Source organism: Chelonoidis abingdonii, chromosome 1 (assembly GCF_003597395.2).
Source record: "Chelonoidis abingdonii isolate Lonesome George chromosome 1, CheloAbing_2.0, whole genome shotgun sequence".
Lineage (NCBI taxonomy): Eukaryota > Metazoa > Chordata > Testudines > Testudinidae > Chelonoidis > Chelonoidis abingdonii.
The window spans coordinates 164026599-164052939 of NC_133769.1; the positions used below are offsets into that span (position 1 = coordinate 164026599).

The 26341-nt window shown below is 41.9% G+C and overlaps 2 protein-coding genes across 6 annotated transcripts in view; one reads left to right on the forward strand and one right to left on the reverse strand.

Annotated features, from left to right (window-relative positions):
• Positions 1–1660: 1660 nt before the first annotated feature.
• On the reverse strand, positions 1661–16117 carry BLZF1 (basic leucine zipper nuclear factor 1). 4 transcript variants are annotated; one of them, XM_075072326.1, is made up of 7 exons: positions 15954–16117; positions 15104–15174; positions 11916–12358; positions 10575–10774; positions 5701–5829; positions 4869–5088; positions 1661–3358 (listed from the first exon to the last, which is right to left on the reverse strand). In XM_075072326.1, exons 1-7 carry the CDS (start codon positions 16100–16102, stop codon positions 3173–3175), a joined length of 1398 nt encoding a protein of 465 aa, XP_074928427.1. In that variant the 5' UTR covers positions 16103–16117; the 3' UTR covers positions 1661–3172. The 4 variants fall into 4 exon arrangements, with proteins under 4 accessions (XP_074928427.1, XP_074928435.1, XP_032646840.1 ...); XM_075072334.1 differs by lacking the exon at positions 15954–16117 and adding an exon at positions 15795–15902; XM_032790949.2 differs by lacking the exon at positions 15954–16117 and adding an exon at positions 15382–15811.
• Positions 16101–26341, forward strand: part of NME7 (NME/NM23 family member 7) — a 170894-nt gene continuing 160653 nt past the window's right edge. Inside the window, exon 1 of one of the 2 annotated variants that reach the window (XM_075072346.1) lies at positions 16101–16219. In XM_075072346.1, the coding sequence (XP_074928447.1) occupies positions 16101–16219 (119 nt within the window). Of the gene's footprint in view, positions 16228–26341 lie in introns of both variants that reach the window. The other variant, XM_032790961.2, reaches the window with a different exon arrangement.

A 26341-nucleotide genomic window follows, 5' to 3' on the forward strand; every position in this document is an offset into this window, starting at 1 on the left:
GTGTGTAACCATACCCAATATAGTTAACTCAACAGTGTTTCAAGCCTTGCATACACGGAACATGGGTCTTTCTGCAACTAAGTGATAGCTGTCCTGTTGAGTAGAGGGGTTCCTCTATACACATTAACTGTGCCTTTGTAACCTGTTTCACTGGTCTGCCTTCCTTTCAGCTACCTAGAGTGCAGTTGGGTGCTCTCACTAAGGCATTATAGGATAATCATCTAGATTTCCAAAAATGCACTGCTGCAAGTGTGGCTAGGAAGTATAGTAGGTTTGAGACAGATGTGTTGGGGAAAGACCTGTTTAGTAGACACAGCTCACTTGTGTGTTAACTAATTATATTTAAAAAAAACAAAGTTATTGTTAAAACCTTTAGGTGTGTCTACCATAGTACAGGAGAAGTTCCTAAAGTACCACTTAATTTGCTACACTAGCTAAGACTTAATGGGAGTTGATTATTCCATTGGAAAAAATTAGGCTTGTTCTTTTCCTGCTTAAAATGCAAGGCTTCAAAGTATAACTGACTTATGCAGCTTTAAAATTGTTTAAGTAGTAGGGGAAGAGTTAAACATTTTGTTTAACGATTGTGAAAAATGCCATAGTGACAGAACTAGAGCCTGTTCTACTTTCACAAAGGTAATTCACGCTCCATGTCCACCTTCCCTTCTTTCTCAGTCTTAATGACAGACTTGGACCTGAGGAGCTGTTGGAAAGAACTGAGGCAGTCTGCATACCATGCTTCCTTTTTATTGAGGGGAGGGGGCGGGTTGAGAGGGAAGGAGAACAGGGCACAAGAGCATTCCAATGGGCACTATTAGTAGAAGATTCTTCTGTTCCAAGCTGCAGCACTGGCACATCACAAAAGCATGACTGGGCAGAGGTCATCTTGAACTCTGGTTACAGGTGACCAACCTTTATTTATTTTCCTCACTGCGATACGCTGACAAATCCATCAATTTAATATCTGTTTGAGTGTTTTTCCAGCCTGCAAGGGGTGGAGAGAGGAATCTCTGTCCCTATGAGGTACACCAGGGCACAAAAACTAATGCCCATCGGTTAGTTTTCTTTTAATTCGTGTGGAGTTCAATCTTTTATTTCTTAGGCTATGTCCACACTACTGAGGTAAGTTAACCTACTCTGTGCAACTCCAGCTATGTGAATAATATAGCTGGAGTTGACGTACCTTAAGTCAAGTTACTGCAGGGGGTCAATGGGACAAAATATCCTGTCGACTTACCTTACCCTTCTCGGCATGGATAGAGTACAGGGGTTGACTGCAAAGCAATCTGTAGTCAATTTGGTGGGTCTTTACTAGACCTGCTAAATCAGGGGTTCTCAAACTGGCTGTCGGGACCCCTCGAGAGGTCACGAAGTGTCAGCCTCCTCCCCAACCCCTGCTTGCCTCCAGCATTTATAATGGTGTTAAATATATTTATTAATTTATAAGGGGGGGTCGCACTCAGAGACTTCCTGTGTGAAAGGGGTCACCAAAAAAAAAAAAAAAAAAAAAAAAAAAGTTTGAGACCCACTCCGCTAAATTGACTGCTGCTGTATCAATTGCAGAGTGTTGATCCCAGCTGTAGTGTAGACCCGCCCTTAGATTCTGCAAAGAATGTGTGGAATCAAAGACTGTCACAAGTATACAAAATCCAAACCTTCGTTCATGATAAAAGTAGGTAGAGAATATTTATTATAGCATATTAATTGCACAGGCCAAAGCATGGCCAAGAGTAGCAGTCAAAAACGTATGCCTTTTATACTCTGTATACAGTATTAGATTTACCAAACAAAAGTGTTACAGTGACTGGTTTAGAGATCTTTTCCTTAATTACATACCAAGGCTATGTATACTGTATCTGTTGGGGGTGGCAGGATATCAGAGTGCTGTAAGATATTAGCATGCCCATACCCCGATTGGGGTGATGGGCATGAGTGAGTGAGTGTTTTCTTTGAATATGACCTTTGTTCAAAAAGAGCTGGTAAGCTCCCTAACAAATGGTAGAAGACTCATATCCTGTTTAACTTGTAAATAAGCAAGCAGAGAAGAACCCTGCAAGCTGTCTTTTCAGGCTGTATTTGGCAGACGGGTTACTAGTACGTACTTTGAACTTGTCTCATTAATCTAGTACAGCCAGATGAGTAAAAATATAGTATACTCTGTCACTGCCTATCCATATCTAGTATTTGATGATGCAGGCCCCTCCATGGGTATAATACCTATGAAAGATTTTCATGTGTAGTATCTTGCCTCTAAGCATAAAGTAAGTTTCAGTTTTTAAAGCAATGTACTAAAGGAGCTACATCAATCTTTGCTGTGCATCAGCTATGCAGCAGCTTGGTTCTAGGAGTTAAAATGCTTCCAATCCACTTGTTTCAACCTCATGCACACTAGCTTCCAGAATCCATTCAGCACCAACTCCTACTTAAACACCTTTCAATTTCATTCAAATGTCTTCTTAAAGAGGCGCTTCTACCCCTTTTCATCAAGGTAAGAATTCTGAACTGTGCCCTGCTGCCCCCTTCTGAACTTGAAGACCCATAACGTTAATTGCACCTGATCCTGTAACTTAATTACGACTATAAATACTTGACCATAGCACCATAGCAAACTGAGTAACACTAGAGAGAAAAATTAAACCACACAGAAATGATTGTGCATTCTATTGCCCTTTTTAAAATGAAAATACTTAAAACAATAACTCAGTGTTTCTCACTTTAGCATTTATTTCAACTCCCTTTTAAAGGAAGCGCTGTTCAGAGGTTTCAAGTGGATGCATCACTTGTCTATGTACCTAAATAAATAGTTTCATGGTTCTGTCTTCCCCTGAGCAGAAATTCATTAAGATTTCATAATATAATTACAAATCCTACACATCTAAAGCGCTATTTACACTATAAATTGTACTGTTGTAACATTTTGGTCTTGACCTTGTAAATAGGAGTGCTAACCATATTCCAGCCCTGTAGAAGCTATGATCCCACCACAGATTATTGTAGATGGTCCCTAAGCACGAGTTATAGGAAGTAAAAAGTACATTTTCTGGCGTAACAAACCCCCAAGACGGTAATAGTAAAGAAGGAAATCAGAATGGATAAATCACTAGTGTCATTCAGGGAAAAGTTAGCATATCCACAGATACACTAGCTTTATTTTGTCTTCAGCGCAATGATTTTAAAGGGCTATCAGTTCTCCCTGGCAGCGATTGCAGCAGTTGAAAGTTATATTTTCATATCTGGTGTATGGGTGAAACCGACCAATGTTCTTCTTTGTAGAAAAGAAGGAGGGTGGGGAAGGCTCAGAAAAGGGAACTTCTGGTGATGCTTCAGTACAGGCAACTGGATCCAACACTCGCAGCACCTAAAAGAGAATTTCAGTATCAGACATGGACTGGATGTTGTTTAATTCAAGATGCTTTATCCTTGACTGCCATTTACATATAGCAGCTGGTGGCTGCTGTTGAGGTGAATGTGAATTTTATCAATCCTCATACTTTGGTCAGTTTTTACCTTGAACTGTAATTCTTAACATTGAGTAACTTCATATTGCAGTGAATATAGAGTCACAAATTTGGAATCCATTCATCAGAACTAAGGTAATGTTTTTTTTTTTTTTAAAGGCTACAATTAAATTCATTACAAGAAGGCAAGATCAGAGGTTCAGAAAAGAGTGACCTCCGAACTAAGCAGATATTTGCAAACATGCTTAAGTCCAGCAATATGCCACAACTGTATGCACAGTGCTTTATGCCTTCGGCTGCTTGAGAAGTGTACTGATAGTCACCTAGTACACTCCGGGGGGGAGGAGGGGGTTCAGTTCTAGTAGAGGATAGCTTGTTAATTTTAATATGCTTTTTGGCAGTTTTATGCATGGGATGCTACTCCTATGGAAATGGTTCATACTACAATGACCACCAAATACTAAAGGGAAAAGCTAAACACTTTCTCCACTACTTTTATCATCTTCCCCAATTTTCCTTCCACCTGTACTTACAGTACTGGATTTTTTGGGGGGATAGGGAAGCTTACTTTGAAAATGGTATGGGTTTTGCCTCCCTGCCCCACCGCCCTTTTCTTCCTCATCTTTTCCCCTCTCTGTCCTACTTCTCAAGTTGAGGCTTCCTGGTTAGTTTCCTAGCCTAAAATTAAATGCTGTCCCAATCACTTCTGGAGTGCAGCAGCTAGGCTGGGAGGGGAAGCAGTACTTTCTCGTTAAAGTCTTCCTGCTTGTTATTCTAGCCCAGTTGCTCATTGTTTCTGGAGAATTCGCTTATCTACATCTTCATTAGGTCATTGTTTCAGTCTTAATGTTCTAATGATCTCCTTGTCCTAATATGAAGCCATTTATTTTGAAATGGAATCCCCAGTCCTCAAGTACGCCCTAAAATTATAGCTGGCAGGGATACAGTCTCAAGCCCAGACTATATATTGAGGGGAGGGGGGGGCGGAGAGATCTATTAGAGTCAAAGTCTAAGAGAAAAGGAGAGAGAAAAAATCCTACTGCAGTTTTCCTGGAACATGAAGACAAAGAACAAAGCCTCTATGCATGACCACTGTGCAGATCTAAATTAGCAGTGCAGAGATTAGATACTACACTAAGGGGTGCTACTGAAAAGCATACAGTGGTGATGTAGGCTACCTCCTGGTACCTTGGGGAAAGTGAGATTTTTCCAGTTTTTAAATATTTGCTATGGGAATGGTCTTTTACATTAGATGTACTGAAAAAGCTCTAGTGCCTATGCACTTTACTCACTCTAGCTTGTAATTAGTTCTCATGCACCAGAAAGTTGCCTTTCCTGGAAGTGAACTGGAAGCTGCACCTATGCAGTGCTAATCGGGACAGAAACTTGGAGCTCTAGTAAGGGTTTTACCATTTCAGCCATTTTCTCAGCAGGAGTGTTGCAGAACTCTGTTGGTGGGGAAGTCTTTTTTGGAGTGTTAGTGCCAACATTTCCAAGAAGGTGGGAGCTCACTGCTTTAGCCAGTTTATGGTTCCTTGCTGCTAGCTCTGCTGTAGTGTGGGGTTGAGCACTAGGATAATAAGTCTGCTGCCTCCCCCACTGTAGAGAAACCAGCAGCTCTTCTAACAATCTGTTCAGGGAAAAATTGAATTGTTATAATGTGTAAATCATTATACAGTGCAATCAATATGCATGGTGTGGTACAAAGAGGCCATCTTGCCCCAAGGAACTTACAATTCAAGTTGGACAAAGGTTATAAAAACATTCAAGGAAACATACAAATAAGAATTAAATATTTAAACAAGATTAGGACATTCAGCCATTCACCAGAGACTGTAGCCCAATAATAAAATACAAGGCTTGAGGAGCCCATCATGATTAGAAAATTTGGTGACAAGTGGTGAATTAAGAGTCAGGAAGACTAAGGTCCCATACATTTATCTTTAGCTAACCGATGAATCTCAACCCTCACCTAGGACTAACAACTCTCTTGGGTGAAAAGGGAAGAAGTTCAACTGATATGGCTCCTTCAATCCTCAACCTTTCTGCTGAGAGACTGCCAACAAGAGGGTGCCAGGCACAGCAATCACAACAATGTTTTTGGTAAATATCAGAAATAGTGTTGAATTGATTCTAGGTCAGAAGACTACCTAAACTGAGACCACAGTAATAAAAAATGCACAGAGTAACATTTAGGGGAGGAAAATAAAACCAATATAAAGGATGAAAAGAGCAATCATACTTCTGTGTATCAATCATTTCTTGACGGAACTGGTCACGTTCACTCAACAGATCCTGAAGTGCACTTTGTGCATCCCGGGTTTGGCGCTGAAGAATTGCTTTGGCGTTGGTTAGCTCATCAGCCATGACTCTGCAAAAGGGGAAATCCCCAATAAATCAGCTACTTTTAACAGGCAAGTTAGAAATAGAATTAGTTTTCACTTTTGGTTCTGTTGCAGATCGTTTTAGCAGATCAAATATTTCAAGGATTAAGAGCAGTCAATTAAAACTGATGTTTGCCTGGCTTATTTTTTTTTTTAAAACTGAGGAATAGGAAATGTTTTATAATAAGGCCGCCTTTTGGGGCTCACACAGGAAGCCGCATGGCACACTAGATGATGTGAGCAAGGTTGTAAGGACCAAACTAACACAAATAGCAGAAAGACAGGACCGTTAGCAAGGCACAGTTGCTTCTCTTCCTCCATTCTCAACTGTGGAATCAAGAAATGCAGTTGTTTTCTTACCAGGACTTAGCTAGGAAGAGAAGATGAAGATAAGAATGGTCATACTGAGTCAGACCAATGGTCCATCTAGCCCAATATCCTGTCTGACAGTGCCCAGTGCTGGATGCTTCCAGCAATAGGAAGTTGAGGGACATGCTTGTGCATCCCTGATGATACTGACTAATAACCATTGGTGGACCTATCCTCCATGAACTTATCTAATTTTTTTAAAACACATTTATACTTCTGGCTTTCACAACGCCCCATGGTAACAAATTCCACTGATTGACTGTGTGTTGTGTGAAAAAGTACTTGCTTTTGTTTGTTTTAACAAGGCCTGCTGCCTATTAATTTCATCAGGTGGCCCCTGGTGGTTGTATTATGTGAAGGGGTAAATAACACTTCTTTACTCACTTTCTCCTCACCATCCACGATTTTAGACCTCTGTCGTATCTGCCATCGTCATCTCTAAGCTGAACAGTCCCAACTTTTTGAATCTCTTCTTGTATGGCAGCTGTTCCATCCCCCTAATTATTTTTATTGCCCTTCTCTTCACCTTTTCCCATTCTAAATATAAATAATTTTAAGATGGAGTGACCAGAACAGCAAACACTATTCAAGTGTGTTTACCGTGGATTTATAGAGTGGCATTATATTTTGTTTCATTATCTATGCTCCAATAGTTTTTTAAAAAGTGACTTTTTTTTAAGGAGAGGGGGAGCTATGGAAGGCACTGTGGCAAATGCTTCCCTGAGTGATTCGCAAAGGCTAAGCTAAAAAGGAGGGTTTTTTGGACTTTGTTGTTGTTACAGAAATTCATTTGTTATTTTGGGTTGGATATACGTTTGATTGTTGCCTGAAAAAAGGGCATTTCAGGCAGCTGAGACTTTATTTTATCAAAATTTGTTATAGACCAATCTGAAAAAATGCAATCCAGGAAGAGGAATTCTTGTGTTAGCCAGTGCAGGTTCTTTTTAGTCTCTATTGTTTGGCTCAACCCTTGGGCTGCTTTAGGTCTCTACTACAGAACAGGCAGCTTCGTAATAAGTGAGGGAGACTTTGAGTTTAAACAAAATGCCCAGGATGTGGTGGTTAAGAAAAAAAAACAGGAAATCTCTATTAAAATTTTAAAAAAATGTTTTGCGACAAGTTAATGCCGTTGACAAATGTAAGTAACAGCACTGGAGAATAGTCTTTTACCAAAGAGCAGGGTGAAGCAAGGACCATTGACTGCACAGGCTGTCCCACTAATATGCCTCAAGAACGGCCTAAGGGAAGTCATGGCTGGGAAATAAATCAAGGGGAACAGCAAGTCTATTCAGTTTCTTGCTCATTTATTTGCCTCTCTGTTGAGACTAACAAAGGTATGGTTAGATGATCTAGACAAAGATCCCTTAGAAACAAACTAATGGCTATCAGATCCCAACCACTTTGTCACTCTCACCTACCAATTTAGAGGAAAGAGATTGTCTCTAATCCTTAAGACAGCTGACTCTGTTGGAGATTTTCCTTTAAAAAACATTACAAAGGAGGAGAAACATGTAAATTTACACATCTCTCAAAATATCACCTCACTGCCTCTTTCAAAAAAGGACAAACCAAAAGACTCAGAGCAGTGGGTTACAGACAACTCAGCAAGTACCAATCCATTGTCACATGATGCTCCCACAAGTGTTACTCAGCCACACCAATCATGCTGAAGAGCCCAATTAATTAGGAATGGTGAAACCTGACTGACTAAACCCATATTTCAGAGACAGTCCCTAATATATTTAATTTATTTACAAAGCCAATGCAGGAAGCATATACTACAGGTTTCAATATTAATGAGAAGCTTGTCTGTAAAATATTCTGATAAAGTATTAAACTAAGCTTCACAACATGCCTATGAATTAGGGAAGGAATAATCTGATCAGTTCTCTTAACCCTGCATTTCAGTTACAGGTGATTTACTGAAGGTCACACAGGAAGAGTTGGAATAGAGCCCAGAAGGATTCCATTTCCAGTCCTCAGAAAATGCAAAACACTTATCCGACCATCACTCACAGACACATACTACACAGACTATGGAATTCCTCATTCTCTAGTTGTAGGAACATTAGAAGAGAACTTCAGGTTAAAAAAATCTCTCATTCTTCTTCACTGGCTGAATCAGAAAATTCACCTAGTAAAAAACAAACACTAAAACCAAAGTCAGCATTCACCATCATACGGTGTGGTCCTGTCATCAAATCATGTGCCTAATGCTGTCATTACATTATATACTTTGGGTTGCCACAACATGGCTCACACATTAAGAGCTATGGCCTGTCAAATCCTGCAATCACATTAAAATTTGAGAAGAAAGTTTCTAAACTGTCATTAGTAGTCAGAATTGCAAACTCGAGTTGGTGTTCTCTAATATGTATATCTTGATCTGAGTCTCAGATTCATGTCTGATGGGAGAGGGACCTACTCTATCATTAAATACTAGATGAAGGGAAAGGAAACACATTATAAATCCAGTAGTTTATTTTGAGTTCATGTGCAAGTAATCTGAGTTGGTTTATTCATTTTGCACTTGCAAGTGGCAGTTCTTTTTGACAGGTTATTTTAAATTGGACATTTTTTTCTACCATTATGGCCATGTGCATTAATACATGTTGATATATAACTGTCTAAAAACTAATTAAGGGCACAGTTATCTTAATATGATTTACTTTGTGTGACTTGGAATGAGGAGGGAGAGATGGAAATTGCCAGACTGAGAGGCCTATCCGTACAAAAATAAGTGTCACTATAGGAATCAGCAACGTAAGCCTGTCAAATACTATCCTGCCAAGGTACTTCAACCCTTACCCTACAGTCGCTGTAGGAGGGAGAGGGTGTTTTTTGTATCCAATCATTGGCCTCACTACTGGGATTGCCAACAAAGGTACCAACTGTGGTGGTAGTGGTTATTTGACATAACTGAACTAAGAATATGGAAATCATGGTACATAGGTCCCCACCACCTAAGTTTATAGTAGCACCTTTCAGTTACTAATGACCTGGGCTGGATTCAAACTGGCAGCCTCAGGTAAGGGGCTCTATATTCCATCACCGGTCCCCCAAGCCTCTGTTGAATGTGCTTTGTTAAATGTAGCCAACTTGTGTTTAGTCATTCATATATATATATATATATATATTTTCTGCATTCAAGAGTAGATTAAATATAAATCTTAGAGCACTGCATTTGTAAAGTCTTTAATTTGGTCATACCACGTATACCACAGATCCTCTATCTATTCTATTCTTAAGTCTAAGTCCCATTTGTGAAAACTGTATTCAACAGTCCTGCTCCTGTGTATTTTACTGTACATCTAGGATCTTGACAAACAGAAAGCAACATATCTTAATTAAAATCTCCAAAATAGATAGCCTCCTCTTCACTGGAGCATCAACCCAATGTAAAAACAAACACACACCCTCTCCAGCAATGCTCCATTACAAATGCTTGATAGATAAAAGGTGCCTGGCACCATGCTCAGAAGCTCAGCAAACTATCTTTTCAAATCCTTTTCTGTGCCAATAAATGTTATTGTCATATACGTTGGAACCCTGCTTTACTAGCAGCACAAACCCCTTTTCAGCTTGTCATTTACACAGCTGTTTGTAATACCATAAATTTTACTTTTTATATATATAATTTTCGATAAGGACACTGAAGATACACAAGTGTACACAGAGATGAATAATTATGAATAATTATTCAAAACTGTGCAGACAGTGGCTGGAAACATAAGAAAGCAGAGCTGTGGTAGTTGAAGTTTTCCAGATCTCATGGTAGATTTCCAGTTCAGAGCAGGGATTCCTACAACTATTCCCTTGCATATACACCTCTACCCCAACATAACATGGTCCTCAGGAGCCAAAAAATCTTACTGCCTTATAGGCGAGACTGAGTTATATCGGGTTCGGTCCGGTATGCCGTGCCAGAATGGACTGGCTTCCCCGGCGGTGATTTAAAGGGCCCAGTGCTCCAGCTGCTGTGGGGAGCCCCGCTCCCTTTAAATCACCGCCAGAGCTCTGGCAGTGGGGCTCGGGTGGGGATTTAAAGGGCTCCTTGCAGCAGCCAGAGCCTCTGGCCTTTAGATCACCACCAGGGCTCCAGGGGCTGGGCTCAGGCAGTGATTTAAAGGGCCCGGGACTCCCCACAAATTCGAATATAATGCAGTAAAGCAGCGGGGCTCAAGAATCGCTTCAAAGGGCCTGGGGCTCCCCGCTGCTTTACTGCATTATACCTGAATTTGTGTTATATCGGGTCACGTTCTATCAAGGTAGAGGTGTATGTATTTCAAAAGGGTCTTTTGTTACACTAATTTACCAAGGGAGCCCTAAGACAATAGTGACACAGACTACTGTAAAACCATACCTGCTTGCTAGGAATTTGCTGCGCCACACATCACACTGTATAGACATCCGCTCTAACTGTTCAGACAGCTGAGACATATTCCGGCCTAGGGCCTCATTTTCTAGGATCAACTGATTTTTCTCACGTGCCATGCGTTCAAAGTGATATTGCAGGTCGTCCCCAACCGAAGCAATAAGTAACTTCTTCAGCTCTCGATTCACCTAGAATCACGGATAGAACACCTATTATACGTCATATCTCTAATCGCAGTGTGCTTCTAGAAAGCACATTAGCTAACAAAGATTCGGACTGATTTCCCAATATGTCAGGCTTTTGTATGGAAATAATTACAAGACACTTGAACTGCAACTAAGGCAGATACATGTCTTTTGGGGAATTTGAAGGACAAGTGTTTTAAGCCTCATGATTACTAATGAGTTCAAGACATGCAATTTATTTGCTATAACTGTAGTTGCTTAAATAAGCCTGTATAACTAATGTCTGAAAGAATAAGCACATTTGTCTACTGAGAAGTGAACAGAGGGAAGCATGCAGGCTTAATTTACAGAAGGAGTAGCCATTTAGATATGTGCAGTTTATATTAGGCTGGACATCCAGTCATCTCTGTCAGGGCATAAACCAACCACTAGCTAAAAGGAGTTATGAAGAAATTTGCCCTACGGGTGATTTATTTGATAGTTATCCACTATGGGGCTTCTTCCACCTTCCTCTGAAGCATTTGACAGATGCATCAAGCTACTGTCTTAGAAAGGATACTAGACTAGATAGAACACTGGTATTCTCTGTATAGCAATTTCTATGTTCAGTAGAGAAAAATTATTTTTGTCGCTGAGTTTATGTGTTGCCCTTTGCAGAGTACTTTATACGGTGCAGCAGGCCAATTTTTCTATATTTGCATGCTCCCACTGTCTTTGTTAATGATATCAGGACTCCCATTGTGATTACATTTTTAAAGTAATGAATGTTTCTGTAGTCATAACACCACAGAAACAAAATGTAGTAGGTTTTAGAGAGAACAAATGGTTGGAAGCTAAAGCTAGACAAATTCATAAGAAGGTGGATTTTTTGAACAAGTGTAATGAACCAGTGGAACAATTTACCTAGGGAAGTGGTGGATTCTCCATCATTTGATGTCTTTAAATCAAGGCTGGATATCTTTCTATGATATATTCTATAGCTCAAAACAGAAGTTATGGGTTTGATTCAGAGATTACTTGGCAAGTTTCTCTGGCCTATCTTATGCAGAAGGTCAGACTATACTATCATACTGGTCTCCTCAGGCCTCCCAAACAAAATAAAGCTACAAATCTACTGTCACAAAAACAGTCCTCAATGTCTTACCTCTGTCTGTACACGTAACTGGTTGGAAAGACCTTCTTTATCCTGTAGCAATCTCCTTTCTGAATTCTTGAGCTTTTCTACTGCATTTTTTAGCTCCAACAGCTCTTTACTGGGTTCTGTGACTCCATCTGACTGGCTGAAGTCCTCTCCTTTATGGTGTCCCAGGGATTTAGCCACCTTAGCATTTTTGGTAGGAACAACATGAGTTATAGCAGCTTTCGGAACCAGTATTCGAACAGCTTCAATCTCCACTGACTTATCACTGTGTACTTTCCCTAGCTGGAGAACTCCAGGACTCAGGGAAGAGACAGCTTTCTTGTGTGGACTGTGATGGGCATGACGACTTGTATTGTGGGCTCCAGCAACTACTTCCACAGTTTTAGGTGGCTGCTCAGTTTCCATGCCATCTCCAGGTCCACGGATGGGTGACGAGGCATAATCGGCTAATTTGGAGACAATGGGAAGACAATATATGTATTTTATTACACCATTGGGAGTTGCAGAAATTCAAAGAGAATGGCAACAAAACTCTGGAAGGAGCTTGGTTTTACAGTGCATCTGCAAAGCAGCACAGTGCTGGGGCACTGATTCAATTAGGACTCAAAAGGGAAAGTGCGCTCAAATAAGTGTGTTCATTAATCAGTAAGGTCAGTAATACAAAATCCAGCCATCTGTCTCATCAGGACTTTTTTTTTTAGTTATATTTACATGCTCATTGCACAAACAAGACTATATAGATAAAAATGTCAACAGCAGCCACTTTGAAGGAAATCTATATGAACTCACTACATTAGCCACTGAACCTTGACTTCAAAGCCAAGAGGATTTCACTCCTTCCCTGCTGAAAAGCAACAGACTGCTTCACAACAACTTTAAAGAGATACAGTCAATACAATACATTCATAAGTTTTTCCCCTTAACTATGTCTAGTAATAACTTAGTTGTAAATCCTGAAAAAAAAATAAAAAATTAACTTTTCACTATTTGTGCTGTTTTACTTCATTGTCCAAAAAGGGGGGGGGGGAGGGGGGAGGAGAATGGAAAGAGGAATTAACTAATCACTTCCTGTTTCTGGTTCTCCTGCAGTCCTCCCCACAAGTGCTGGCATGTTTGTGTTTCTACCACTGCAGAGCAATGTTTAATAAATGTTTGTGTTTAGATAATTTTTTTTTTAAATAAACATTTCTGTTGATGCTGAGTTTTATTAAATTGCACACAACCCTAAACTGGTTGTAAAATTGTCACTGTGTCACACTTCCTGCCTAGAAAACAAGAATTTCCAAGTACTACCACACTGCAGGGACATGGAATGGTTGATCTTCAATGATATTTTCCATTTCCACTGTGGATGGGTCTAAATTGGTGAAAGATGATCCAGAACACCGAAGACTGATGTTTGACCTTCTAATCATATGACTCAATTTATGCTGTCACACTTCAGAGGAACTGCACCCTCTCCCTGGTCCACCAAGGGTACCCACTTTTAGGCTTCCACTTCTCAACCATTACTTCGGTTGGGCGAAAACCTGTGTTTCTCTCCCTTCTGACCAAGGTTTTTCCTGGCTCACAATTCTCTGCCTACACCATGGTATTCCCAGCAAATCAGACCTGCCTAAGCAGGCCAGCCTCTGTGCATTGCTTTCTCTCTGAAGGCATATGAACAGTTTAATTGCCAGCAGTTAAAAGTTACTGCACAGCCTTTTATAAGCAAGCACATTTATTCCTAAGATGAAAGCATTACAGAAAAAACCGTAAAAAAAACTGAGTGCCTGTATGCCTGCTAAAAGCTTACTAGGTCATCCATCTATCTTATGGGGCCTCAGTTGGCCAAAGTCCTTCCAACCTTCCCAGGCCTCCCTTGGACAGAAGGTCCTGTCCATTTGCTGGATCAGAAAAAAGGCCCTGAGTCCATTTACAATCAGGCTATTTATCCATAGGACCTTTCTTTATCTGTTGGTCTCTGGAGAATCCAGTTTGAACCAGCATATGTGAGCTTCTCCAGGTGGTGGTACCCCTCTAGCAGTGTTACAACCTAAGTGAATTTGCCTAATCACCCCTCCACACATATACAACCCGTTCTTAATTCCAGGAGGAGCTGTGGTAATTCCATGGCGGAGGATGACATACAATCCTTGGCCCACAATGATAAATAAATTTAATACAGTAAGATCTCCCAAAGATATTGCAGGTAATTGCTACATCTGTCACATATGTAAACCCAGAAATAACTCAAGAGCTCAACTAGTTAACAGATAATAGAGAAGAGCTTTTTAGAATTTAGTTTTTTCAAGTCTAGTCAAGAAATCTTTGTGTTAGAAAATTGATTTCGTGCTAATGTAAAACAATATCTTCAATAACTTCAGTTGCCTCACACAGTTAGTAAAACAGGGTCTGTTGTTTTCTTCCTTGCCAATGCTAATCTCTCCCTGGTTATTAAGGCCTTTGTCACATCCCACTTGAAGTAACACATTATGCCTGCCTAAACCAACATTGAGAAAAGGTGGGACTAAGAAAAGACTATATTCAGAGAATAAAATTCTTAGGGGTTTAGCGTATTCTCAGCAAACCATGTCATTAAGGTGTAAAAGAGATTGACTTCTTACCATTATTGCACAATAGGCAGATCCAAGAACAGACCATATACATTTTGCTGTGCCTCACCACTACAGTGTGAGGTAAGGACAGAGTGAGAATCCTTAATTTTGAATTTCCTAGTTTTTGCAGATTTAGGTACTTTGCATACAAATTGATCTATGCCAGCATAAAAGTCTACTTGTGCAGGTCTGTTTGCAGAAGTGGGGTCTTAATGCTTAATTCATTCTACTGTAATAAAAGTAAGGGAGCCAAATAAATGCTAGACACCTATCTGCTAGAAACTAGATGAAGACCATCATGTCAGGCTATCAAAGAGCCATCAAAGAATAACAACTTTCAGTTGTGACTGACCTGGCCTGATCTGAAGTAGGGATCCAAAGGCAGAAGAAAACATTTCATTACCACCTCCACCCAGGCTCTTTACTAGATCTCTGCTTTTCACTGCAACAAGGAAGACTGCCACCATCTTTCCCCCCTGAGTTATATTATTATTACATCTAGCATACACTGCAGCTCTGCTCTGTAATTAAACACCTCCCAAGTGAATACAGAATTACCAGAATGTATATCCTTGGTAAAAGGAGAATACTTACCTTTCTTCCCCAGAGATGTCATTTTTCCCCCTTTGGCTGATGGAGCTGGATGGGAGAGAGAACGACCAAATCTAAAGAAAAAGAAAACGCCCAGAGTGAAACAACAATTAGTCCTCTAAAACGTGCCTACGAATTTTGCTAACGTTTCGTCTGAACTCTATTTTGTCCCTCTAGGACATGGCACAGTAACTCCACTGAGGACAGGGCCAGCGCTCTCTGTGTCTGGAAAGGGCCTAGCACGTTTTGGGAGCTATCACCCTCTCCAGGACACCACTAACCTGACGAGAAGGCCGCGGCTAGGTTCTGTTTCCAGGCGGTTTTTTGTTTTTGTTTTTCTTTCTGACGCCGTCTGCTCGGCAAGGCCAGCAGAGATGTGACCGGGCGCTGTCCGGGGGAGCCTGGCCTGGGCCAAAGTCCCCGCTCCCGGCTGCAGCTGGGCACAGGCCGGTATTAGGGTTGCCAACCCTTCAGGTTTGGCCGGGAGTCTCCAGGAATTAAAGATTAGGTCACCTGATTAGATCTCCAGGAAAACCACCAACCAAAAGCGGCCCCGCCAGCCGGCGTGTCACGCCCACGCGCTACAGGCGGAGGGCACGGGCGGGGGAGGGGGTCTGGGCTCTGGCAGAGCTTTGGTCCCCAGCGAGGCCCCGCCGGTAACTGCGTCCATCCTGAGGGGCCGCGAGTCTCCTACCGTCGCCCGAGCGGCCCCGTCCGGGCGAGGGGTTAAAAACGAGCCTCGCGCGCAGGGTCCGCGGCTGCGGCGTCACCCAGGGGCCGCTCGGACGATGCGAGCCCGCAACACGCAGAGCGACCGGCCCCGCCCTCCCCGCGAGCGGCGTGACGCACTCACCTGGCCACCACGCGCCGGGTCCGCCTGTCACCCCCCAGCAAGAGGTTCGCGGGCCCCCTACCCACCAGCCAACTGATACTCTTCCCTCCCCCCCGCACTTCCGCAGCTCTTCTGAGGCACTTCCGGGTTACTGAGGGCCGCGCGCGCATGCGCGGGGGTGAGGCGTCGGTTGCCAGGAAGCGGTTTGGTCAGAGGTTGTTTCTCGCTGAGTTTACGCTGCAGCTGCGCCCGAGCCCGGAGGTCGGGGCGGAGGGGACGGACGGACGGTACCATGGTGAGTGAGGGCCAAGGGTCCACGGGGGACTGTACTCGGGATGGATGTTGTAACCTCCGCCCGGACCGTATGGAGTGGGGGAGTCCTCTGCCCCCGCGGCCCCGCTCCCCCACGGCATCGCCACTGACGGGGGAGGTAGGGGGCTGGCTCCGCTCCCTGGGACCCGGCTGGGCGGCGGCGGGGTGTGTGTCTCTGCCCTGTGGGGCGGCCGGGCTGCTTGTAACGGGGCGGCTGGTCAGCGCGCGCCCTGCGGCTCCCGGGGGCTGGTGGCTGCTCTCGTTCTGGGCGCATCCTCTCTTGCCGTAGCGCCCAGCAGCAGCCCCCGCCCCGTGGTGCTAGGCGCTGTACAAACTCAGGGCAGAAGGACGCCCCGACCGCTGACCCTGTGGCCGAGCCCCCTTTTCCCTCTGCCTGGCAACAGACGTGGGGTGAGAGCCCCGGTGGGGTGTTGGCAGCAAAACCAGCCCACTGCAAACCACTCCCAGAGACAGCATGTGTGGCTAGTGGGTGCTGGGCAGGCCCCATCCGTCTCCATCCTTCCACCACCTTGGGTGAAGCAGGAGCCTTGGCATCCATCCCCGGCTTGAGCTTTGGTTTGCCACCTCTCAAGCATCCTCTTCCAAGGCAGAAGAGTTGTGTTGTGTTGTGACATAAAGTGCATCTGGACTGGTAAAGTTAGTACTTGTAGTTCAGTAATTGCCAGCCACCAGGCAGCTGTCCTATGTTAAGCTGTTAGTATGGCATGGTAGTAAAAATGTTCCAGCCCTTTCTACAGCACAGTTGACATTGTAGCAGTGACTGTTGCTGCTGCATTTTGGTGTCAGTTGCTCTAATACGGGGGCGGGGGGAGCAAACTATGGTCCGCGGGCCACATCGGGCCCACTGGACCTTTTAATCCGGCTCTCGAGGTCCCACCAGGGAGTGGGATTGGGGGCTTGCCTTGCTCCACTCTGTGTGGCTCCCGGAAGCAGGAGCAGCCAGGGGTCTCTGCCTACTGCCCTGCCCCAGGCACCAGCTCTGCAGCTCCCATTGGCTAGGAGCCTTGGCCAATGAGAGCTGCGGGGGTTGTCCCTACAGATAGGGCAGGGCACAGAGCGGCGTGGCCCAGTCTCTGGAAGTGGGACGGGTTGCTGTTTCCAGGAGCTGCTTCAGATAAGTGCTGCCTGGATCCTGCACCCCTGAGTCCCCTCCCATGCCCCAACCCCCTGCCTCAGCCCTGATCACCCTCAAAACTCTTTGATCCCAGCTCGGACCACCCTCCTGCACCTCAGACCACTCATCCCTAACCCCACCCCAGAGTCTTCAGCCACAGCTGGAGCCCTCGTCCCTGCCCCGTGTACCCCAATCCCATGCTGACCCTCCATACAATTTCCATACCAAAATGTGGCTCTCAGACCAAAAAGTTTGCCCAGTCTTGCTCTAATTTTCCTGGTGTTGACAAAGTAATTGAGGCCCAATTTTAGCCTTTAGAATGTTCGGTGTTGGGTATGCTACAAAATAAAGAAGAGAAGAAAGCAAGAAATAGTATGGAGTTAGTGGACCACTTTAATCTTGGTGTAACTCCACTGAGATCTGTTATTTCTTTTGCTAATCTTGGATTTAGTAGATTCCAGGGCCATTGTGATCATCTAGTCAGACCTTCTGTATACCTTGCTTCGTGACCTTAGACAAATTGCTTTCTCTTCTCTGTGGCTAATTTCTCCATTGGTCTTTCTTACCTACCTCCCAGGGATGTTGTGAGGCTTAATCTGTTAATGGTTATAAATTACGTTCAAACCCTCCAATAAATGGTACTAGGAAATTGCAAAATATTATTGGGTACTTAACTGGGTAAATTTCTTACGGTTGTGAGCAGATCTGTTGTTAATGCTTTATTGGCCTTTTAATGCAGGGCTGACCTTAAGCACAAGTAGTTGGAGTTCCATACAGAAACTCAAGAAACAGTGTAAACCCCTCTCTAAGGGTACGTCCGCACTATCCGCCAGATCGGTGGGTAGCGAACTATCTGTTGGGGATTGATTTACCGTGTCGTCTAGGTAAGTCAATCTAAGATACATTGACGTCAGCTACGCTATTCTCGTAGCTGAAGTTGCGTATCTTAGATCGATTCCCCCCTTCCCCTGCCCAGTGTAGACCAGGCCTAAGGTGGAGGCAATTAATGGATTAAAAAAAGAAACTATTGCACTTTGATTCCATTAGTGCCTGGCTCATGTTTAATAATGCAAACAAAACTATAGAATGCTTTTTGTGGGACTTTGATGAGCAAACACCTGAAGATTATAAAATGCTGAATCTCACTATCTAAAAGGGAACACAAGACTGATACTGATAAGAAACTTTAGACCCAATTTTGCCCTCAAATATGTATGATTAAATGCAGCATTCCTGTTTATGTCAATGAGAGCCCTGTTTATGTATCTTAGGCATAATTTGGCCTTTAATGCCTGCTTAAAACAGCTCCAATTTCTCTTATGGTCCCCCACCCTAGTCAGAAGCTTTGTTTATAAACTAAAATTCAGAACATAATGTAGGATCAGTTCTCCCCAGCTCAGTAGCGAAGTCATTGTCAATCTTCAAATTCTGTTGAATCATCCCAGGATAAACAATTTTTGTCAGCAGCAGTCCTGTTGCACCAATCAACATAGAAAGTATTTTAGTGAAACCCGCCGTTTTGTAGCAATCTGTAATTGTTATGACTGTGGTGTGCTTCCAAACATCCTTTTATCTGTAAGGTGGAATCAGGTACACACAAATTGTTTTTAAGAAAGACATTGGGGGTTTTTTTGTTTGTTTTTGTTTTTTACTGTTTCCTGTAACAAAAGACCAGTTTCTCACTGCAGTCGTTATTTGTTCCGAGAAGCAGAGTTACTGTGTTTACATCGTAATGCTTATAAGCAAGACCCTTGTATTATGTGTGACATTAGCCCTAGACTTAATGTCAAGTTACTTGGGAGAATGGCACTGAATTCCGTGGAATTATGTGACAAGGTTAATTGATTACAAAACAATTTTGTTAAATTGTGTGACTGCTCAAATGAAGGCATCATCGGGTAGGCAGTGGCAGAAGGAGGAAGAGTGCTGTATAGGGGACAAGGAGGAAAGAGGCTCCTAAGCAGCGCCAGTGCAGAGTTGTACTCTTGTGAGTCTTAGAAGATGTACAGCAGGGGAGATGTCTGTCATGCTGAGCTCCTAAACTCTGTGGGAGAAGAGTTTAATACCTATGCATCTGAGGAAGGTGTCTGCTGTGGTGAACTCCTAATCTCTCTATGTGCAGAACTCCATTGTGTAGAAGGAGAGATGTTGTAATGGATAGGACACCGGGCTAGTGGTTCAGTTCCCCGCTCAGTCAGATTTCCTGTGCAACCTTGGGCAAGGTTCTTAATTTACTCTGTACCTTAGTTCCCCATCTATAAATTGGGGATAATACTTGCGTACCTCGGTGGAGTGTTGTGAGGACAAAAAATCCATTAATGATTGTGTGGTGCTCAGATACTATTGTGATGAAGGCTGTATAAATAGGTAGAAGCTTCAGGATGGCAGCCCCTGGCTTATATAAGCCTCCCACAGCCCTTTCCAGGAGAATATTTAAATTATTTCTGTCCCTCATACTCCTGTATGTTACCAGCTGCCCCAGCCACTTACATACATAGCCTCCTTCTGCAGTGGTTGTGAAATAGCGTGAGGACAAGCTAAGAAACTAGATGATGTGAAAATATCCATTTTAGGAATGTATCTGGATTATCTGAAATTCATGCAGCATTTTAGCAGAAAGGTAAATTGTGTGGCCATTGTACACCTTGTAACTCATTATACACCTGGTCCTGCTTAAAAAGTGAATGTTCTGTCTGAACATCAGAAGGGTGTTAATAACTGCAACTTTCATTTCAAAAACAGCTTGTCTCAAGAATATTGAATTAAAAATAAAATGCTCCTTCCTGTAGATTCAGACCTTATACTCTAAACCAAAATTCATCCTGAAGGTAATTATTGTATCCTGAAAATCGGACAGAAAGTCGGACAGACCCTTTGCTACAGTATTGCTCCCAGACAGCAGTATAAACAAAGAATTATGATCAAGACAAGGTGAGTGAGGTAATAGCTTTTATTGGACCAACTTCTGAAGAAGAGCTCTGTGTAAGCGCAAAAGCTTGTCTCGCTCATCAACAGAGGTTGGTCCAATAAAAGGCATTACCTCACCCAGCTTCTCTCTCTAATATCCTGGGACCGACATAGCTGCAACAACACTGTATATAAGAATTGTGATGGCATTCATTAAAACATTTATAGAACTCCTTAAAGAGAAACTATTACAAATCACACTGTCGCTGTGGAACCATGAAAATTAAAATCTTAACTGAATCCCAGGTTTCAGAGTAGCAGCTGTGTTAGTCTGCAAAAAGAATAGGAGTACTTGTGGCACCTTAGAGACTAACAAATTATGCTCAGATAAATTTGTTAGTCTCTAAGGTGCTACAAGTACTCCTGTTCTAACTGAATCAGTTTCACACTGGTCTTATTTATGATTCAAAAATATTCAGAGTATAATTATATTGGGCCCAGTGTTGCAGTCCTTTCTGGCAGTACATTAGGATTTGTGTCTTTATAAATTGTAGAATTGGGCCTATAATTTTGATGTGAACAAAAGGAAGCGGAGGATCTCTGAAATATTCTTTAAATTCTTACCTTTCTATGCTAGTGCATTGGTTTAGAGATCAGCTGATATTAATAAACAGTTTGAAACATTGCCCTCCAGTGGCAAAGAGAAGTAACTCAATTACATTTGTGGATTTCATTGTCTACATGTGTGGTCTGCACCTGCTGTAGATTATACAGTGGTGAACACCCTAAAGGAATCGTCTCGTGTATCAGCAGAAGGTGTCAAGTGTAGTGTTTACTTGACTGTTTTTGATAAAAATTATACGCTTTGATATAATCTCACACAAGGATGGGTAGAAACATTATATGCCTCTTAAAATATAAATATCTTTTTAACAATCTCTGTCACACTCTGTGTGAATCTAGAAAGCAAATCCAGATGGAGTAGCATGCCATTTGGTAGGAGCAACTGGTTTACTCCCTGATCCTGCAAGTGACTGCGTGCAGGTGCTCTGGTGTATACACACGGTCTTTTGACATCAATGGACCTCTTGGTGGGTGCAGTAGTCTGCTTGCATGCAGTCACTTGGAGGACTGGAGCCTTCATTTTCTTTACTCCTTAAAATAATAGTTCTTAGTGCGTGTCAATTTCAAAGTTCATTGCAAACAATCTTTGCATCACTCAGGTAGGCAGATATTATCCCCATTTGATAAATGAGGAAACTGAGACACACACAGTCAAAGTGACTTGTCCAATATTACACAGCAAGCCCTCCATCCTGCTAGCACTTAGTCACATGCTTAATATTAAGCCTATGAGTAGTCTCATTAAGTTCAATGGAAATTAGGTGCCAACTTCATTAGGTTCCTTTCAATATCACAACCTAGTTCTGTATGACATAGAGATGTCAAAGTTTACTGTCTTGTCATTCTGATTGCCATCTTGCTTTTTCTACCATTGTAGTTCTGAGTTGATTTTAACTGCAATGTTCTTGAAAATTTCTAAAGCTAGATGGCAATGTGTTACAGCAGCAGTAAACTTGGAATTCCAGCCATTGCAGGAGTCTCCAGATGGTATAAATTGGCATAGATCTACTGAGGATCTGGCCATTTGTTTGCATCTTTAAAAGCATCTAAGGTTATTTCCATCCTACAGAACCTGTAAAATCTCTTTGTATGACAAGGGTCAGCTTTTCTATAATAGACTTGACTCAACATTGTTCTCAGCTCTATGTGCTTTTGTTGTGGAACAGCCAGCTATAATTTAAAAGGATGGCATTTCCTTTCTCAAAGAGGCTTCTTGAAAAAGGTATAAAAAGAAAAGGTGCTTTTCTATTACCTGATCATGGTTTGCATCCATGGGCTCAGCACAACTGATGTACCAGAGAAGGATCTCAATACTAACAGTAGTGTAGATATGTGAGCCATGGCCTCTGACTCTTCCAGTTCTCAGTTAGAAACCTCTGTGACTAAATGGGCCACAAAGAGGAGTTTTCTAACTCGTTGGCTTCATGACTACTCCTGTCCGCAGCATTTCAGTGCGAATGAAAATAAAGTGATATGTGCAATATTCTAAAAAAGGCATTACAGACAAAGAAAATGTCATAATTGTGGGCCTTAACTAGCTCATTGGCTGGTAAATCTTCAGATGAAGAACCTAGGAGAGTTTATTGGGGTCCTTGCTGAACTAATGTACTCCACTATTGCTAAGTTACCCTTTGGGCAGACAGGCCTTGTACTCTGTAGATGATATGGGTAATAATATCCTGGAATTTTTGGGCTGTGTAATTAGAAAATTAACTGATACAAAGATACAGGCTTCTGCCCTTGCCATCCAATCAGATAAAAAGACAGGTGCAATAATGCAAAATAAAACAACCTTTCCCATTGTGTTTGTCTGATTGACCCACAGAAAACTTGTTCCAGTTACTCATTTTGGGTCCATACTGCCACCCTTTGGGACTACAGTACACGTCAAGTAAAGTACTACTCTGCCTATGTAAAGTTGACAAAATCAGGACCTTGTGTGACATGCAAATAACTTACCAGATGGGCCAAATCATAGCTCAGCTTTGCAGAAGTTGATGCCCTCAAAAAAAATTTTTTAATACAGCCAAAGTTATGGCTTATTTGAGTGATGTGTGTAAAGTAATTTCCAGCACAGGAGACAAAGTAGACATCTGCTAAGGTTAAATCCTGTATTAATAAATTCCCATTGTGTCACCTAGAAGTTGTCTCTTGGGAGTTCTCAGACTCCTGGTGCAGTTCCTTATTTGTAATAACTTTGTCAGATCATTTTTATAACTTTAAATCCATTTCAAGTGTTGTGATAAAGTGAAATCATTTTTATAACTTTAAATCCATTTCAAGTGTTGTGATAAAGTGAAAGAGATCCAGGATTTACTAGGTGAGCCGTCACTGAAAGTAAAAGAAGCTTATGGAGTTTTAGTGGGCAGTGCAAAGTCTAGACTGACTAGTTATTTTAACCTAAGGTCTGATGCCAAAGTCAGTGGTTTTACAGAGAAATTGTCCCAGCAGATTTTGTGTGGGTAATATTTGTACTTAAGACTGTCTTATCACAGAGCTATTTTTTGTTTGTCAAAAGCAGGATCTGGACGCTGCAATTGTATAGTTTTCAATAAATCTACTGTCAGCTCTGGAGAAACAAAGATGGTCAATTACCTTTGGGTGAAGGGCAGCCTAGCTGATAAGAAGAAACTGGTGAAATAGTAGATTGAAAGCATCCAATTTTATACAGGGAAGAGAACTGTTGAGTCCATAAAAGTGATTAGATGTATAATTGATAGTTTAAAATATTAGTTGCCAAAGAATGACAATAACATACTTTATGCAGATGGTGTATTTGAAATGAGATCACTATCCTGTTAATCCCTAAGTGATATTGCACAGTGGGGTAATAGGCAGCTAACAATACTGGTCAGCTGCTATAGGAATTAAAAATAGCACAAATGTGGTCTGGAGCCTGAAACTGAGGTACTGAGAACCTCCTGTAATGTGCCATGGACATCAGTTGAGGGCATATGGGACCTCACAAGAACAGACTATTGAGACAAAATTTTCTTTAGTAGCTAGTTATATTGTGTGCCTTAATTTTTGTGTGTCCAAGATATCTCAAGATGGGTATATGAAAACTAGGGAATCTAAATCATTAGTCTTTTGAAAGTGTTGTGAAGGATGTGATTGCATTCCCTCTGGATATTAGGGAAGATAATGTCTCTTACCAACATACTTCATAGTTTCAGCAACTGTAGTGAGTAACTTTTCCTTTTCCTTTTTATTTGTGGTGAATGTGGTACTTTTGCAAGATGCTAGGTTGACAGCCTAGGAGACTGAAATCCTCTATTTAGTCACAGAACAGGTGCTGTGTGGGCTGTATGAGTGCACACTTCCAGCTTTAATGAACAATCCCTGACCATGTTTCTCCAAGATTGACCCAGGGAAGAGAAGAAGAGAGTTCAGTCTCCATAGTCTATTTAGTTCTTAGAGTTTCTGCAGAGTGTACCAACAAGAGGGCTCGTTTGTATCAGTTGTCATGGGGAAACTTGTCCATTAGGGATTGGAGTGAGACCATTAATTTATTTCATGTAGGCTACCAAATGACAATCAGGTGATAACAACTTTTTAATTACTGATCTATACCCTGAAATTATCAACCCCCTGAGCAATCTACTCTTGTTTACTTCCCTGCTTAAGATCTGATTATCTTTACACAAAAATCAGTTCTTTCCCAAAGCAGTCTCCTAACATGTTGCCTCCATAGTAGCCTTTTACACCATGTTCATTGTGCTGAAAGTGACTTCTCTCCTTTCGTTTCTGAAGGATTGTACAAACCCTTTGGGGCTCATTGAAGGAGATGCTTGTGGACTGGAAACAGCTTGCCCCTAATTTACACTAGAGAAAATCCAAGCAGGTATGTAAATAGGTCAGGCACAAATACAGGCCACAGTGGTCAAGGAGATGCAGCTCTTCCTTCCCTTCACAGCTTTCATGGACTGAGGGAAGGCAGCTGTATTTTTGCCCCAGTCAGCTTAAGCATCTGGACTTTATTACCCTCATTAGGAGATGTGAAGGGCTGAAGAGAAGGAGGGAGCAGCCCTGGAAGAACTCAACAGAAATATTTCTGCTAACTGAGCCTACTCAGGAGGGTACTAACTTAAATTTCTGTTTAATTAGGCTCCTTTTGTACAGATTTGCCTACTTATGGAAATAAGCATTGTACCTAGTGGTATTTGCAGGAGTGGGTTCTGTGATTGTCTGTGGTTTTGTTTTAGTGATCACGGTATAAGTGATCCAAACACTCCACTACTTGAGAGGCAATTTTTGATATCCTGATTGGAGTTATGTGACTTGATCCTTTCTATATTTTATACAGCTGCGTTCCCCCAGCTGCCACCTACCTCCAAAACATCTCAGTTGTTTTAGTCATCCTTCCTTATCCCCGTATTAATGTATGGTGTTTAAAGTGTGTTGGCTTGTGTTCTTTCTTGGATGAAAGACCTGCGGAAATAGCAGTTGCGTGTGTGGTATGAAGATTTAGGAAGCCAATGAGTGGGATGTCCTAAATCAAAGAAGAAAGAGCAATGTTATCCTAATTTTATGCCTTTCATTATGCACTGTGGCTATCAACTCTCTGCATGCTTACAAACTTGAAAATCATATGCACATAATTGGACCTGCAGCTTAAAGGAACTTGAAAATAAAAGAACCCTCACCTCCAAACAGTGCAATACCATATGGCTCCCAGATAAACTAACTAAAGTCCCTTGAATGGTAGCTTTAAAAAAGGCTGTGGTGAAAGTGATCCCTTTGGGTTGTGTACTGCGTCCTGTTTAATATTTTGTGTTTAATTAGAGATGGGCACAGGCCTCAAAACACTGGTTACAGGAATGGTCTCTGTTATGATTGCGTGCTTAAAAACTGTTAAGGAGCATCAAAAAATGAGATATACAGGCTCCTTTTAAATGGATGCACGTATAAGCCTAAGTATATTCTGTCTTTTAAACACTCTAGAACTTGAGGGTGTTCAGGCTCATCTGTCTTTTTAACACTTGTGCCTAGATGCCATGCTGATTAGCACCTTTTTAAAAGTTTCCTTTTAGAATAGCACATTTTTTACTTTTATATGGTAATGCTAATAATACTTTGAACTTCCGTGATTACTTCTGAAGTACAAGCACCTCTCAGTGCTTTTGTTTATTTAATGGGGGAATTGAGGTAACGATGTTTAAGTGACTTGCCCAAGGTAACCCAGAAAGTCCATGGAAGATCTAGGAATGAAATCCAGTAGTCCTGGCATAGTCAATGAAATTGAAAGGTGGAAAATTAAAAACTGACAAAAGGAAATAGTTTTAAAAGGAAGTATAATTGACACATGGGACTCATGGTCACATGACATATTTAAGACTGGGAGCTTAGCAGATATCAATTTGGATAATAAGAACGTCCACAATTTCCTTACACAAGATAAATGTATACAAAAAGTCAAAATCCTTCTGTT

What these genes read in the sequence shown, in the direction of transcription:
- BLZF1 (XM_075072326.1), bottom strand. Translation starts at nt 16,102, where the DNA reads ATGCGCGCGCGGCCCTCAGTAACCCGGAAGTGCCTCAGAAGAGCTGCG. An exon ending in AGTTACGTGTACAGACAGAG is followed by an intron (nt 10,775 to 11,915) that starts GTAAGACATTGA and finishes CCGTGATTCTAG; the next exon opens with GTGAATCGAGAGCTGAAGAA. An exon ending in GAAATGATTGATACACAGAA is followed by an intron (nt 5,089 to 5,700) that starts GTATGATTGCTC and finishes TTCCCTGAACAG; the next exon opens with ATTGTTAGAAGAGCTGCTGG.